General features: G+C 49.7%; 1 protein-coding gene and 1 long non-coding RNA gene across 2 annotated transcripts in view; both read left to right on the top strand.

The window, feature by feature from the left end:
- The first annotated feature begins 4812 nt into the window (after positions 1–4812).
- NTN1 (netrin 1) overlaps positions 4813–17205 on the top strand; it is a 188709-nt gene continuing 176316 nt past the window's right edge. The window contains exons 1-2 of the mRNA XM_061391036.1: positions 4813–4897; positions 5355–6436. Coding sequence (XP_061247020.1) covers positions 5422–6436 — 1015 coding nt within the window. The 5' untranslated portion in view covers positions 4813–4897; positions 5355–5421. The remainder of the gene's footprint in view (positions 4898–5354; positions 6437–17205) is intronic.
- LOC133232074 (uncharacterized) lies at positions 6444–10047 on the top strand. Its single transcript, XR_009731296.1, has 2 exons — positions 6444–7152; positions 7185–10047. It is a non-coding gene; the product is annotated as an uncharacterized LOC133232074 (long non-coding RNA).

The following is a 17205-nucleotide window of genomic DNA, read 5'->3' on the forward strand; positions in this document are numbered from 1 at the left end:
GTGAGTTGCCAATTCCTTCTCCAGGGGATCTTCCCAACCCAGGGATTAAACCCAGGTCTCCTGCATTGCAGACAGATTTTTTTTTACTGTCTGAGCCATCAGCATGGCTATAGATCCTGGCCTTTCTATTTCCTCTGCCGTTGGTGGCCTGTCTTCACTGCCTTCTCTCTTCAGTTTTGCCTGCTGTCCATCACATCAGCCAACTTCTTCCCTTTGTCCCTGTGCCCCACCTCTTGGGAAACAAACCAACCAACCTTCAACTATGGATTAATCCAGTCATTCTGCTTTCTCCAGGTCTACAGTGGCCACTGAGCATTGTTGGGGCATGACTTTCCTGGGTGGCATTCTTTCTCCTGGATGGTCACCAACCTTAATAGGTCTTTGAATTCTGACTGGCCTGCATTGTCCCCTTCTCATTAATGACCCAATCAAGACTTCCTGCCTTTCCAAATCTGCTCCCTCGCTCTCAGCAGGTGGCATTACTTCTTATGTCTTTGAAACAAGAGACGCTTTCAGACCACCTGACTGCCCCTTTTATGAGGCTAGTTTTATCTGTCTTTAACTTCCTTCTTCTCCTTCCTATCAACATTTAGGCACGTTCAAATAGCCTTATCTTATAAACAACAATAAAAAATCCCAAGCTTCCTTCACTCCCATGTCACCTTCCAATCACTCTTTCTCTTTCCTGCCACTTGTTTTCACACTTCTGGAAACTTGTCTTCACTGGCTATCTGTACTTTCTCACCTCCCATTCACTCTATAACCTGGGGCGGTCTGGCTTGTGTCCCCGTCACTCTTCTGCCACTACCAGTCAAGGTCACCAAGGACTTCCTTGTCATTCAATCCAAAGGACTCTTTCAGATCTTATCTTGACCTTGAAGGCATGTGACACTGCTCACCACTCCTTGCTTGAAACTTGCCCACTGGTTTCTAGGACACCTGAGTCTCCTGCTTTTCTTCCTCTTCTGGGTATGGTGTTCCTTGGTGGCTCAGCATTAAAGAATCCATCTGACAATGAAGGAGACATGGGTTTGATCCCTGAGTCAGGAAGATCCCCTGGGGGATGGCAACCGGCTCCAGTATTCTTGCCTGGGAAATCCCATGGACAGAGGAGCCTGGTGGGCTACAGTCCGTGGGGTGACAAAAGAGTCAGACATGACTTAGTGACTAAACACCACCACCACCACTACTCTGGCTACTTCTAAGTTTCCTAAAACTTCCACATTCTCATCTTCCTAGCGTGATTCTCAGGCTTCCCAGGTAAGGCTTAGGTGTCAAGAATGGTGTCCTCCACCCCCCACCCCACCCCCCGACTGCATTCCTGGCCCAAACACCTGGGAATGTGTTCTCTCACTCAAGAAACTCACTGTGCTGTTTTGAACATCAGTTTGTATTGTGAATCCCATTGCTCAGAGCCTGACATGCCTTTTTGGGTGTGTATTTATAACTGTCACTTCGAGAAGCTCTCACAACATTTGGACATCTGTTTTTTTCATTTGCCTCCTCAAAGCGCAGTATGCTGTAGGGACACTGACAAATTAGAGGACGTCAGGAGAGACTACAGAGTGGGTGGTCAGCAAAGTGTCCTGTGAGAACTCACTGAAAGAACTGGGGGACTTCCCCGGCAGTCCGATGGTTAAGACTCCACGCTTTCCCTGCAGAGGCCCAGGTTCGATCCCTGGTCAGGAAACTAGAGTCTGCATGCCACAACTAAGACCTAGCACAGCCAAACAAATAAATAGATATTTAAAAAAGACAGAAACAACCTAGCAGAAGGAAGGCTTCAGAGCGCTAGCCAATCTGGTCCTAAAGATATTCCAAACTAGACTATGTTGGGTCGGAAGGGAGTGGGGTAGCCCGGCGTGCCTTTTTCAGACCCTCCTTGTGAGGCTGTCTTCTTGACTCACGTTCTGGTGTGATGCTATCAGTTTACACGATAGCCCATCACAGAAACCCTCCGTGAAGTTTGGGGATACTGAGGGTGTCTGCTTGTTACCTCACACTGTGGTCTCTTTAGGAGGCCCTCCAGGACAAATTCCTGACTGATTTTAGTACTAAGAATAGTTGTAATTCTTTTGAGTAATAGGTCTGTTTTTATCTCACAGGCACTGGGAATTGTGTGACTGACATGGTCTCCTTTTCACTTGGGCTTTGGAAAAGCTTCTGGACAAATTTGTGGCCCACCCCCAGGAAGTGAATAGCGCAGCCCCAGAACCACTTTACCTTTATTCCCATCTCTGCTTTGTCTTCCCTGTGGTTTTTCTTTCTTCTCTTAGCTCTCCTTATTTTAGCATACACAATCAAGAACAGGCAAGCAAAAAAAAAAATCGCCTGTAATCTCACTATCCAGAGATACCCACAATTATCAATGTTGTCCTTTTATGCATATTTTTAAAAAATAAAAATGAGAGGATACCATGCTTACCTTTTGGGGGGGGCACAGTGTTTTGTAATTTGCTTTTTTCATTTTATAATACTACGTCACCAATATTTTTCCATGTAATTAAATGTCTTTAAATAACTTAAAATTTCTATGAAGATCTAATAATGACATACTACCAACTAACATGTCTACATCCGTCACATATACATGTATATGAAAGTACACCCACGGAGATATTCTAAGGACAATATTTGTATACACAGAAGCTATAACATTCATATGTGTCAACTCATCTGATGCTCACAACCCTAGGAGTTAGAGCTTATTGTCCCCCTTTTATAAATGAAGAAACCAAGGCACAGAAAGATGCAAAAGTTGCCAAGGTCACACGCCGACTCCAAAGGGTGTTGAACTCCAAACCGCCACCTTGCCTTTCAGGACGCCATTGAGATTTCACAGTCCACGGAGTTAAACAGAAAAAAAGAAACGTTTATCTTCTTCTACCTCACTTACTAATTTATGTTATTTTGCCTTGTTTTAAGTAGCCTTGTAAGTCACCTGAAATCCCCCTCTGCCACGGCATAAACAAACAGTGCAGAGAGTGGTACCCGGCACAAGAAAACAGTTAAAATTCTACCCCAGGGCAGAGGATGAATCCAGCCAGTCCTGCAATGAAGTGGATTTATTTCCTTGGGCTGCAGTGAACTTCCATCCCTAGAAGAGCTGGCTTGGGTGGCCATCTCTCAGGGAGGCTGGGATAGGCAGTCTTCCAAACACACTGAGCTGGGCCAGACTAGCCCTGAGGCCCCATCTTAGACTCCCAGTTTATGAAAATACCAATAAGACAAAACAAGACACTCAATGGGGCTAATGCAGCAAGCCAGCTGTTGGGCCAGAACCAGTATCCCAAGTTTTCAAGCCAGGCCTGTTACCAGCTCACTCATCTAAAAGTTAACAACTGGCAGTTCAGTTCAAAACTCTTAGCCTAGTGTCTTCTTTCCCCTGAAGTGCTTTGGCTGCTGCTGGAAGACGGTCAAAGGATACTGTCACTGTCTTCGGCCCTTCGGTGAGGGTAGCAGAGAAGGAGGCAAGAAGCTGGGTGGCCCCAAGGGTGTCCCACTAGACTAGAACTGGGTGGGATGATCCGTTTGACAAACGTGAGGAGAGGAAGGAGCCAGCTTTCTATGGCTGGGAGATCTTACGCAAGTTTCTTCACCTCCTGAGAACTGTTTCCTCCCTCATCTGCAAAATGGACTTTCACACCTACTCTGCAAAGCAGTTATGGGTTCCCAGCAGACAGTATGGGCTACAGCACCTTTGCACACTGAGCCGGTAAGCACCTAATCAGGCTGCTTGTGGATCTGGGGAGGGCTAGGCCACCTCCAGCCCGAGGCCTGGGGGGTGCTGGCCAGTGCCCAGGTGCTGTCTGGTTTCATCCCACTTCAGCCTCCAGCCCACTACAACTCCCCTGGTAGAAAAGGGGCTGCTTTCTCTACAGACAGGCCCACCGAGCGGTGACAACTGTGAGGGGACGGGAGAGCCGCTCTTTCTCTCCAGATGCCAGGGGCTGCGGGTAGGAGAGGCGAGCCAGCAGGGGCTCCCTCTTCCTCACGATTCCGGGCTGCCTGCCCACGGGGCACGGCCCGGGACGCGGTGCCACCAGGGCCATCACGCTGGGTTAGAAGAAGGCCCGACCCCCAGCTCAGCAAAGAAAACAAACACAGATGTGTTTGCCCGGGACCAGAAGGGAGAAAAATCGCCCCCTCTCCCTCGCCTGCGCGCTCCCCAGGGGCGTGGGGCCGGCGGAAACCTGCTGGGCTCCCGGGGCAGCGCGGGGCCGGGCGACGCGGACGGTCCCCGGCCGGCCCCTCCTCCCTCCGCGGGGTGCGCGCCGGGCCCAGCCCCCTCTCCGGGGTTTCCCCGGGCGCTCTCCTCGCTTCCCTTTGTCTCCGCTTCTCCTTCTCGGGCGCCCCGGTTCCCACCCGCTCGTACCCTCGCTCTCTCCGGGTCCCCGGCCGCTTCCCTTTAACTTTCTTCTTTCCCGGGGTGAAAACTTGGCTCGGGAGCGGGCGGTTGCCCGCCGACGTTATTGGCCGGCGCCCCGCCCGGCGGCCCCGCCCCCCGCCCCCGCGCTCCCCTCCGCCCCCCACTCCCTGCGCTAGTGGCGGCGGCGGCGGCGGCGGCGGCGGAGCCTTCGGGGGCGTGCGTGCGTGTGTGAGTGCGCGCCAGCCAGCGGGAGTGTGTGCGCCCCGGGCGCGGGCTGGGCGGCACTCGCACCGCGGCGGCAACGGCGGGAGCCGGGCGGCCGCGTAGTCATTCGGGCGGGAGAGGCGGCGGCGGCCGGGCCGGGCCGGGGCTGGGGCAGCGGCGGCCGCGCCGGGCATGGAGCTGGCAAGCCCGCGCTGAGGCAGGACGCGCCTGCTAGCAACCAGCGAGAAGCTCTCCACCGTCCGGCGCGCGGGCTCCCCGGCCGGGGCCGGGCAAACTTTTCTTTCTCTTTTGCCCTCTCCTGAGGTAAAGTCCCGAACGCGGACTCGCTGGCCGGGAGTGCGATCTGGGGCAGCTGAGCGGGAAGCCCGGGCTGCGGGAGGAGGGGGCGCGGGCCGTGCGAGCTCAGGGGCTCTACGAGTTGTCCCGCGCCCGAGTTGAGGGGTGCGGGCGGGGCGGCGGCGGACGAGCAGACGGGCGCGGGCAGGACCCTCGGGCGGCGTGGAGGCGGCGGCGGCGGCGGCGGCGGGGAAACCGAGCGATTGCCTGCGGTCCCGGCTCGCTGCCGGCGGGGAAGAGGAGGCGCGAGCAGTGCGGGGCCTGGGGGGTCTCCGGATTCGCCTGCCTCCGGGACGCGGGGGACCGAGGCGGGCGTTCGGTGCGGGGGAAGCCGGGCGTTCGCCCGCGTCCCGGATCGCCGCCCCTCCGCGGGGTTGGAGGGCGCGGGGCGGGCTGGCTGAGCGCGGCTCCCCTCTCTCCGCAGGCGCCTTCTGCGGCGGGCGGACCGACTCCTCGGCGCGGCGGGGCCGGGGCAGGCTGGACGCAGCACGATGCGCGCAGTGTGGGAGGCGCTGGCGGCGCTGGCGGCCGTGGCATGCCTGGTGGGCGCGGTGCGCGGCGGGCCCGGGCTCAGCATGTTCGCCGGCCAGGCGGCGCAGCCCGACCCCTGCTCGGACGAGAACGGCCACCCGCGCCGCTGCATCCCGGACTTTGTCAACGCGGCCTTCGGCAAGGACGTGCGCGTGTCCAGCACCTGCGGCCGGCCCCCGGCGCGCTACTGCGTGGTGAGCGAGCGCGGCGAGGAGCGGTTGCGCTCCTGCCACCTCTGCAACGCGTCGGACCCCAAGAAGGCGCACCCGCCCGCCTTCCTCACGGATCTCAACAACCCGCACAACCTGACGTGCTGGCAGTCAGAGAACTACCTGCAGTTCCCGCACAACGTCACGCTCACGCTGTCGCTCGGCAAGAAGTTCGAGGTGACCTACGTGAGCCTGCAGTTCTGCTCGCCCCGGCCCGAGTCCATGGCCATCTACAAGTCCATGGACTACGGGCGCACGTGGGTGCCCTTTCAGTTCTACTCCACGCAGTGCCGCAAGATGTACAACCGGCCGCACCGCGCGCCCATCACCAAACAGAACGAGCAGGAGGCCGTGTGCACCGACTCGCACACCGACATGCGCCCACTCTCGGGCGGCCTCATCGCCTTCAGCACGCTGGACGGGCGACCCTCGGCGCACGACTTCGACAACTCGCCGGTGCTGCAGGACTGGGTTACGGCCACCGACATCCGCGTGGCTTTCAGCCGCCTGCACACGTTCGGCGACGAGAACGAGGACGACTCGGAGCTGGCGCGCGACTCGTACTTCTACGCCGTGTCCGACCTGCAGGTGGGCGGCCGCTGCAAGTGCAACGGCCACGCGGCTCGCTGCGTGCGCGACCGCGACGACAGCCTGGTCTGCGACTGCAGGCACAACACGGCCGGCCCGGAGTGTGACCGCTGCAAGCCCTTCCACTACGACCGGCCCTGGCAGCGCGCCACCGCCCGCGAGGCCAACGAGTGCGTGGGTGAGTGGGGCGCCACGGGGACGCGGGCGGGACCCGGGCGGGGCGGGGACCCGGGCGGCTGCTCACGGGCCTAGCGATCGAGGGTTCTTGAGCATCTCTGGCTGCGTGAATGTGGTGGGGATGGTGGGAGGCACGTTCCGGGAAATCCTGGGCGGTGGGGCCGGGAGAGTCGGTCCACTCGCGCGCCTGACGCTGGCCGATTGGGTTGGCCTCCTGTGCGCTGCCCTAAGACAAGATGCTGGGAGTGGGCTTTGCAGAAAATTTACCGGTCAGTCCTCCGAATCCCAGATCCAAGGGCAGACACTGATTGCCTTCTCCTCAGTTTGGCGGGACTCTGGGATCCACCCCCCTCGCCCCGCCCCAGGGCAGCAGCTGGTCTCGCTGTTGGGGACCCCGGCCCGGTTCCCAGGAAGTTCCAGCTCCACGACCACAAATCCCTTGGGAGGTGGCAAAGGGATTTGCAATTTGGGGCTAATTCGGTGCACGACGAACATCGCTCCTGCGTCCTCCATTTGTCTTTTACGGTTTGAAAATAGATATAGTTTTCTTTTTGATAGCGTGTTTGGGCTAGCAAAAGAATGGTGTGATTTAAATTAATTACTGTCTGCAGATTACAAAAGAGAGTTAACTAATTATTTTAAACTAATTCAGTCCCGGTCCAAAAAAGAAGTATACCAGATTCTCGTTGTTGTTGTTAGCATGGGGTGTGTGTGTGTGTGTGTGTGTGTGTGTGTGTGTGTGTGTTGAGGTGAAATTAAACAATTACGGCGAATTAACTAAGGGCCCAGATTCTTGATTTTATGGGGTTTCAGCTCCTGAAAGAGAAATCTCACAAAACCCTGTACTGGTGGATACTCTTGGGTCTGAAATGAGGCTTAAAAAAAAAGAAAAAAGAAAAAAAGAAGAAATCCATTCCGTTTCTGGATCATACAGCTTTGCTGCTGTAGAAACTCTGAGCCCTCAGTTTCTCCTCAGGAGAAGAAAAAGAAAAAACGTAGAGGAAAGGTAGGTAGTTAGACCGTAATCAGCTTTTCCAGTATGAGATGTAAAGGTACAAATCCCATGCTTTATTTTAAAATCATTCAGTTCGGCCATCCGCCCTTGGGTGTTCATCTTTTGTGGAATAGAGTTATTCCCTCCCCCTCCCACACAGCCAGTGTGAGTTTCTTCAGTTGCCTCAGCCTCTGAGGCACATTACAAAGTTTGCTGGCCCCCACAAACACACGTCTTGAGGTCTGGTTCTGATTAATTGTGTCATGTTGTTGTTGAATAGTTTGTGCCTCATGACTTGTGGATGCAGACTTTCTCGGAATGGAAAACATGTTTTGGTCGGCTCTGAGGCCCAAGCGGGCGTCCTGGTCTGCAGAGGGCAGTTCTCCTGTTGCGTGGCCCGATCTCCATTTTTGCACTCCATCCAAGGGTCCACTTCTGCAGACCTCATTGTCTTTCCCCCTCCTGTAAGGGAAGCCACTGCTGGCTGGTCGGAAGAGACTTTTCAGGATTCGGGCGGTGAGACAGTGGTTACTCCCCGACTTAGTCGTCTTTGAGAATAGAACGCCTTTGATCTGCTCCATTCCTTCAGAAATGTTGGTTTTTCCCATCTCTTCTCTTTCTTCTCGCCTTTCCTCTTTTCTTTTCTTCCTTTTGTGAGTAAAAACCCTTTATTGACATTTAAAAGGCCTCCCAGGGTTTGGCTATCTGTGTTAGCTTGTATGTGCATATGAAAGATAACTTCTCATCGTCACCAGCAGGGTCTGATTGGAAAACACGCAAGTGAATACATGGAGGCAAATAAGCTGGCTATGAAGGTAACGTTTTCCTGGCTTGAAGATTCCTCTTAGCCGTGGTGGTATTGTTCTGATACCACCCACCTCCAGCTCTCCGTCACTTTGTATGTGGAGAAGTAACCCGCGATTGTTATAACAATGGCCATGCGCTTGAAATAATCTCCATAGTTGAGGATTTTGTCTTTTGACCAAAGCACTAACTCTGCACAAATTGGATTGACTGGGTTTTTTTTTTTTTTTTTTAAGCCAAATTGAGCAATCAACATATTAACTAACGTAATTAGTAAGCCTTTTTGTTCAAAAAGTTTAATTAGGCCTAATAAGTACATAATCTACATGACAAATAATCGGCTGACAATATTTTCTGGGTTTCACCGAAGTTATTTTAATTCTCAGTAGTTAAAGTATCTTTAAATCTTGCCAATTATTCAGTCATCTCATAAAAGCCAAGCCAATTCAATGATGTTAAAGTTATTTATAGTTTCCTTTTTGAATAGATGTTCTGATACCTTGTAGATATAGCCTCGGGAATGTCAGGTTGAAGTTCCCATAAAGTCTTAATTGAAGTCTTAGTGATTTTTCCATCATTTCGCAAAAGAGAAAGCCAGCAAAGACAATTTAGAAGTGATTTACAATTAAAGGTCGAGCTTTTTATGAAAAGGCCCTGAAGTGGAGATACGTGAATGAATTAGTATTTGACAGGTGTTCTGAGACACTACAGGGCACTGTGCTAGGAAAAGGCATAAATAAATCCTTGAAACACTAACTTTTGTACTATCAGCGGCTCAGATTTTTTCCCCCCCAACATAATCCTATCTTGTGAATTTCACACTGTTGACATAGAAAGTCAGGCTACCCAGATTATTTACAGCTAAGGCAAAGAAGTATATTTTGTACTCTAAAAATGTTTTGATTAAAAAAAAGAAACACTATCACTGTCTGTCTTTGCCTTTCTAAAATAATGAGACACGACATAATAAAGTGACATCGTTCTCTAAGTTAACTGTCTCACCGCCCCCCCAGCCTAAAACTTTAAGAAAACATCGATATTATTATTTTTCTAAATAGTTCTCTATAGGGCCAAGAAAATATTATATCCTATAGGTTTTTCTTTGGTCCAGCTTTCTTTTCAGGGTTGTTTCAAGGTTGAGTTCTCTATGAAGTAAACGTGAATTTTTATAAGGTCCAATTTTGTTTTAAACGCAATTTTGGATTTCTTCTGGAAAAGAAAACTCGAAACAATATGAAAGACAAGACTGTATAATGTTATGGCCTCGACAGCTCTCCGTGGAATAACTAAATACTTTCTTCCGCCCATATGTATCAGCAGTGTTCACGTGCTCTTACACACATGTGCATCTATATTCATCGTGTAAAGAAGCATCCATGCATGGGGGGGAGTATACATTCAAGAGAAAATGCATGAACAGTTTTAAACCACCTGGGTTGCTAGGCCCTCCCTCCCTTCCTTTTTTTTTTTTTTTTCAAAAAAGAGCATCTGAAGACCATATTGTGTTTCCATAAATTATTGACATCAGTTTTAATCAGTGTCCCCCTGACGTCGGAGCTGTGTTAGTATTTAGTGCCTGATGAAGCATGCTGTTTAATCTTACTGTGGGGATGTCAGCATGAACCCCTGCCTGGTTTGTGACAGGGTGAACTTATGAAAACTCGTTTTGCAACTCACGCTTTGGCTTGGCGTTGCCCTGCTGAAACCCAAAACCCACACGAAAGATGTCTCTGCAAGATGAGCACTGTGCTGGGCTGGCCTCCTATGGTCATGGGTACCTGCACCATAAAGCTTGTAATTGTTTAAACATGACTTTGGGAGGGGGTCCTCAGGCTGTAAATGGCTCTGGGCCTGCCGTCATTCCTGGCAGGAGAGGGAGGTTATATGGGAGGTGTTGCTGTGAGAAATCTAATGCCCCGATAAAAACTCTTGCAAAATCAAAAGGCTAAAATGATCTGCTGCTCAGTCTGGTATATAGCTGTAGATAAGTGAATATTCTTATAGTCCTAGTAATTATCATGGTAGGTAATTCCCTGGTGGGTCAGTGGTTAAGACTCCACCTGCCAATGCAGGAGACATGGGTTCAGTCCCTGGGTTGGGAAGATCCCCTGAAGAAGGAACTGGCAAGCCACTCCAGTATTCTTACCTGTAAAGTCTCATGGACACAGGAACCTGGCCGGCTAGGCCATGGGGCTGCAAAGAGTTGGGCATGACTTAGCGACTAACCACCACCACCACCATTTATTATAATTATTATCTTTATATGACTAACCCTGGAGGGCTTTTTTTTTGCCCAACATTTAGTTATTTGATCATTGTAGCTAAGCTAATACTAGGCCCCATTATTGTTCTTATTTTACAGAGGAAGAAACCATAACCTTTGGGTAAAGGGTTTACCCAAAGTCATATAGCTAGTAGGTGGTGGAGCTGGGTCCCCAGTCTGAAGTTTAGGCTTTGTTTTACTGCATCTTCTGTGCTGCCTCCCCATAGAATGGATGAATGGCTGGATGGCTGGATGAATGAACAGTTCATGTACAGGCAGAATTCAGAGAGAGAGTGCAGGTTCATTTACAGACCACAGCGATAAAGCAGATGTTGCAATAAAGCAAGTCACATGAATTTCTCAGTTTCCCAGTGTCTGTAAAAGTTGTTTACACTATACTGTAGTTTATCAAGTGTGCAATAGCATTATGTCTTAAAAAATAGCAATGTGCATATCTCAATTATTCATAAAAATACTTCATTTCAGGAAACTATATTCAATATCTTACGATGAACCATAATGGAAAAGAATGTGCAAAATTATATATATATGTATAACTGAAACATTGCTGCACAGCAGAAATTAACACAACATCATAAATCAACTATATTTCAATAAAACTAAAAAAACACTTCATTGCTAAAAAATGCTAACCATCCTCTGAACCTTTTCATGAGTCATATTAATAGTAGTAACATCAAAGATCACCGATGATGGATTACCATAACACAGACAATAATAAAAAGTTTGAACTATTGCTAAGAATTACCAAAATGTGACCCAGAGGCATGAAGTGAGTCTATGCTACAGTGTCTGTAGACTTGCTCGAGGCTGGGTTGCCACAACCCTTCAACCTGTAAGAAACAGGATGTCTACAAAGTTCAATAAAGCACAATACAATCAAGCGAGATCTGCATGTAGAGGACAATAGTTGGAACAACCTGTTGCCTCTTGCTGGAATTAAAGGTGGTTCCCTAGTTGTGTTGTAATATGTGTAATATGTCATATGATGGCATAGATTGTATTTACTATGTTCATACATGCTTGAATGCTTGCATATGAAATTGTATATAAAAAGTTGTCCTTGATGTTAGCCTTTGGGCCTCGTGGGAGCTGGGAGCTTTTAGGAATGTAACTGCAGAGTGTTTAAACCACCTTTGTGTGGGTGTTCAGTGTGCACAGGTGTTGCTCATGGCCGAGTTTTGATTTCAGGGCCCGTGATCTCTCTCAGAGGTGGTGGAACAGAGCTTGTAATCAGAAATTCCTTTTTTAACCAGGTCTTCTCCTTTCTCCCTAGTGGTCAGTAGCTGGTTGCTTCTCTGGGACATATTGGAAAAAGTATAGGATGTGGCTAAGAAGTATTGTTAAAGAAGGGAGTTGAGGGACTTCCCTAATGGTCCAGTGGTTTAGACTTCACCTTCCAATGCCGGGGGTGCAGGTTTGATCCCTGCTCAGGAAGCTAAGATCCTACATGCCTTGCAGCCAAAACACCAAAAAAATCTTAAAACAGAAGCAATATAAACAGTGAACATAGACAGTAACACATTCAATAAAGACTTTAAAAATGGTCCACATCAAAAAGAAAAGTCTTAAAAATAAAGACGAGAGTTTCATGGTGTACCCTGGTCGCTGGCGGGGTGCTGGTACATGCAGGGCACATGTGTCAGTGGCACGGGGCTGTCGTTTATCACTTTGGGCCCCATGGCGGCTGGAGTGAGGGTCTCTACTGAGGTGGGCCTAGAGGCTGCTCGCTGCTTGACCCAGAGAAGTGAGACAGAGCCGAATCAAGACACACCTTCTGGGGAGCGTCTGTTTCTTTCCAAGGCTTTGCCAAGCTGTCCTTTCGCCCTGCCCAGACTTCTCCCTGACCTCCTCCTCCTCCCGTAGAAAAATGAGATCCTCGGAAAAGTATTTGAGACTTCAGGTTCAGAGTAAATACTGGAAAGGCAGTGGGTTGCGATTCAGATGTTCCCTGGAAGGAACCCCCTCATTGTCTGCTCACAGCTGGTATCGATAATTTCCTCCTGGAGATGAGTTGTGCTTTTCATTAAGTAAATTTTTTGTCTTGGGATTAAACCAACATTGTATTCTTAATAGACTTTTATGTTTACACTTCAAAAGTCCACTGGGTTGTTATTCGTGTTATCTTGATGGCTTCTACGGCGTCTGCTATGCACACTGGCTTCACCAAAATAAATGGCTCTCTAGGGAACTGGATTATAAAACGGTCTTATCTGTTGATGCTGTGGTGCGGGTATTTTGTGAGCCAGTATTTTTTTTTTTTCTTCCTTTCAGAAGTGATAATCATACCTTGAGTTTCTGCAGTGCCTTTCATTAGAGGGAGACCGGAGGTCTCGGGGGGCTTTTGAAATGCTCGAGATTGGAGGTTAATACTTACAGAGTGGCCGACAGCATTTTGCCTGTTGGTCTGAAGAGACACTCCTCAGCCGTTGTGGTCTCCACAGCCTCGGAAGATGCAGCTTTGGTTTAGGTGGCCAGGGAGTTTAAAGTGTCTGTCCCAGGGGCATGTCAGGTTGCATGCTGAGGACAGACTGAAAACCCCTACTAAGTGCCAGGCATTGTACTCGGTGCTCTACATGTGCTCTATGTCAGTGAATCAGATTGCCATGAGAAACGGAAGCCTTTCCAAACCAGATGTCCTGGCCACCAGCAGGGAGGTTTTGCACAAACAAAACTGAGCGTGGACAGGGCACATCTTGGCTTGTTCAGTGATGCCACTGCAGACGCAGAGAGCAGGCAGGTATCGTGGCACTTGTCTCAAAGGCTGATCACATAAAAGCCACGTTCTGTTGTAACCAGCTCCCAGGGATGGTTCTGAACAGCACCTGGAATAAGGAAACTGCCCGAGAGAGTCCTTGGACATAGGGCTGTTCACTGCCAGTCTGTCTCTTGTCTTAGTTTGGTTCGATGTGTATAGTACCACGTGGGGAGTTCAAGAGTGCATTTCTGTATTCGTATTCCAGAAAATGTAGCCCTATTATAAACTTGGAATTAGATTTTCCTTTGTGTTGGAATGTTATATGATTTACATAACATTTAATGATTTAATGACATAATGTTTTATGATTATATAATGTGAGCTTCCCCCAGGTTAGAAGGCAGAGACCCGTCAGCTGGTCAGTTCTTTGCTTCTAGAGATAATACTTCCTTTCCATCCCCAGCTCCTGGGAGTCTTTGACTCGGTTTGTGTTCAGCCCTGACTTTGTTATTTTTGTGCCAATTCTGCCCTCTGACAGAGAGAAGGGACTGTGGTCATGGGATGGATGAGATATGAGATGCTTTCCGTCTGAGCCTTTCTCATCCAGCATTGAAGCGCCTGCTCCAAGCCTCTTTTGTGTTGGATGTTTCTAGCCAATGCATCCACTGGCCTTCAGGGAACAAGGGAATATGTCAGCAAGGAGACAGGTGTACCAGTGGTTCAGGAGTGCTGCCAAGGAGTGGAGAAATGTACACTGCCTCTGCCTCTGCCTCTGTTAGGGTCATTCCTAGAGACCCTGAGCCTTTTGCCATTAGTGTATTAGCTAGTGCTAAGGCTGTAATCTCCTTGCAGTGCACTTATGCATATAAAGACGATCCAAAAGAAAGATTTCTCAGTAGGTATGCCAGGCCTCTGGGTTATTTAAAGGGGTGAGTGGGGACTTCCCTGGCTGTCCAGTGGTTAAGACCCTGCACTTCCACTGCAGTGCTAGTGGTAAAGAATCTACCTGCCAATGCAGGAGATGCAAGAGACACGAGTTCAATCCCTGGATTGGGAAGATCCCCTGGAAGAAGAAATGGCAACCTGCTCCCATATTCTTGCCTGGAGAATCCCATGGACAGAGGAGCCTGGCGGGCTACAGTCCATAGGGTCGCAGAGTCAGACACAGCTGAAGCGACTGAGCACGCACACATACTTCCAATGCAGGGGCTGCAGGTTTGATCCCTGGTTGGGGAACTTAAGATCGTGCATGCAGTATGGTGCTGCCAAAAACAGGGGAAGGATGAGTGGTTTTTTAGAGGTCAGAGTACATTTGTTCAGTGAGAACCTGAAAGGCAGAAAGTGATATTAGGAGGGACAGAAAGTTCACGATATCACCTGATAATCAATGAGTCCTCCCAACTCAGCCTGGAAGGAGGCTCTAGAACTCAGTCTCTGTGGATGGTTTGGGACTAGCCTATATAAGGTGTGCGAGGTACCAGCCTCTCTGCAGGGTTCAGCTTTAGTTGAGAGCCATTCATGCTCCTTCCTGGCTGTGCTATTGCTAGACTTTCTAGATTTTCTCCACTCCTTTACTGCCTCCAGATAAGAGAGAGTATTAGTTATCATGTACAATTTTTCACACATTCCAGAGGCTCCACACCTACGTTAGACACTCTGTAGGACCATAGTCACCTTTGAAGGAGCTGGGTTTGAATAAATGAGTCTTAGGTAACAAGAAAATGAGGTAGACCTCTTTTAGTTTCCTGAGTGCTTATATGTTGCATTATATTCCATGGATGGACTGTCCCAAAGGGATGGACACTTTCTGCTGCCTCATTATGTTTGTTGGGACTTCTGATTTCATCTCTTCCTGTTTGGAGTGGCTGTGGTGAGTACTTAGCAATGCATCTCTTCCAAATTCTGAAACCAGGGCAGACATCATTAATCAGTCACAGTATTCATTTTCCTAAGTCCAGAAATGGTCTTAGGGTATTAGACTCTTGGCTTCCGTGGTGGCTCAGATGGTAAAGAATTATGCCTACAGTGTCAGAGACCCAAGTTTGATCCCTTGGTTGGGAAGATTCCCTGGAGAAGAGAATGGCTATCCATTCCAGTATTCCTGTGTGGAGAATTCCATGGACAGAGGAGCCTGTTGGGCTACTGTCCATGGGGTTGCAAAGAGTTGGACCTGACTGAGCAACTAACACACACTTCAGTATAATATCCTAGGCAGCCATTGCTGTTTAGTTAGAATTAGCCTAGGAGATGAAAACTGCAAGACAGTTTTGGTCCCAGAAGAACTTCCCCTGTCCCCCAGCCTGGAGACAAAGAACTAGCCTGTAGGGGACTTCCTTAATGGTCCAATGGCTAGGAATCTGCACTCCCAGTGCAGGGGACCAGGGTTCAATACCTGGTCAGGGAACTAGATCCTGTGTGCTGCAAGTAAAAAAAAGATCCCCTGTGCTGCAACTAAGACCTGGCTCAGCCAAATAAGTATTTTTTTTAAAAAAGAAGAAGTAGCCTTAAGTGGACATTTCTGGAGCAGTCAGTGGTCAGGTGGCTCTGTTGGGTCTGGGGATGTGAAGAAGGGGGAAATGGTGCCCTCCATGCAGGTGGGAAGTGGTCTCTTTAAGGAGGGTGTGCGTGTGAGTGGTGAACACTTGTACTGAACCATACACATGGGTGGGCTTCCAAGTGAGGAGCTTTGCTCAATGCCTGGGACACACGGAAGATGCTGTAGGTCTTGAGAGGAAGTGAGCTTTGGATTTGGCTCCTGTACTAGGGAGGGATGGCACTGTGGTCCACTTCACATTTTCCTCCTGCATCTGCTCTGTATTTTAGTTTCCTCCTACCCCAGCACTTTGAGAGATCACGGGGCCCTTAGAAGAGTGGCCTCCCCAGGAGAGTCAGCCCTGAAGTTCCCATGCAAGGTCCCCTGGACTGAGAAAACTCTAAAACTACCCCGAAATGCAAAGGAAATTATCCCCCAACCTGGGTCCGGAGCCTGGGGCTCTTCCCACCTGAGAAGTCAGGCCCAGAACCCCAAACTAGGTCTGCGTGACCTGGGGAGACAGGACTCTGCCCAGGGCAAGCGCTCTGCTTGCATTTGGGCCGAAGCAGAAAAAGTGCCGAACAATAACAGTTTCAACCCCAGCATGAAAAAGGAAACACATTGTGTTTACAGATATAGAGCTTGGCCTCCAAAGCATGAAAGTACCTTTGGGTCGGGCGCCCCAGGGCAGGGCTGTTGGACAGCGGTTCCCCTGCTCTGAGTCCTGCGGCCAACGCGTTTCCTCTTCCCGCAGCCAGACCTCAGAGGTGGGCAGGTCCATCGCAGCCAAGTCTTTCTTCCCAGACCCAGCCCTGTCTCAGTCCTCGGCTCAGCCCCAGGGAGAACTCATGGTGAGAAAGTACTCGGGCTGCCACAAGAAAGGAAACTGCTTCTCACTCCAATCCACAGAGACTTAAGCCATGTTTAGGGGTGGATCACCTATCAGTGCTACTCAGACTCGGCAGGGAAGACCAGGACTGGATGTCCTCTGTGTTCTTCACCCCAGTTTGTTGTCGGAACCAAGATGAGAGACCTGTTTGTTGTTTTATTTTTCTCATTATATTTTTTTGGCCATGCTCCGCGGCATGTAGGATCATAGTTCCCAGACTAGGGATGGAACCCACGGCCCCTGCATTGGAAGTGCAGAGTTAACCGCTCTACTCCCTGTCACAGAAGTCCCTGTTCGTTGTTTTCAACCAAAGATGTCTGCAGAAGAATTAAACCCTCAGCGAAAAGCAAATTCTGATATTCCAGCTGTATAGAAACACTTCAGTTTTAAAATCAAGATCAGGGAGCACAGAGTTCTGTGTAATAGTGTCTGAAATACCAAGATGTGTGTTAGGGGTTATGGTTGAGAGAACCCGTCTCCAGCTTCAGACTGCCTGGGTTGAAGTCCTGGGTCCAGGCTCACAGCATGACCTTGGGAATGTTATTGAAGTTCTCTGGGCTTTCAATGC

Source organism: Bos javanicus, chromosome 19 (genome assembly GCF_032452875.1).
Source record: "Bos javanicus breed banteng chromosome 19, ARS-OSU_banteng_1.0, whole genome shotgun sequence".
NCBI classification, from domain to species: domain Eukaryota; kingdom Metazoa; phylum Chordata; class Mammalia; order Artiodactyla; family Bovidae; genus Bos; species Bos javanicus.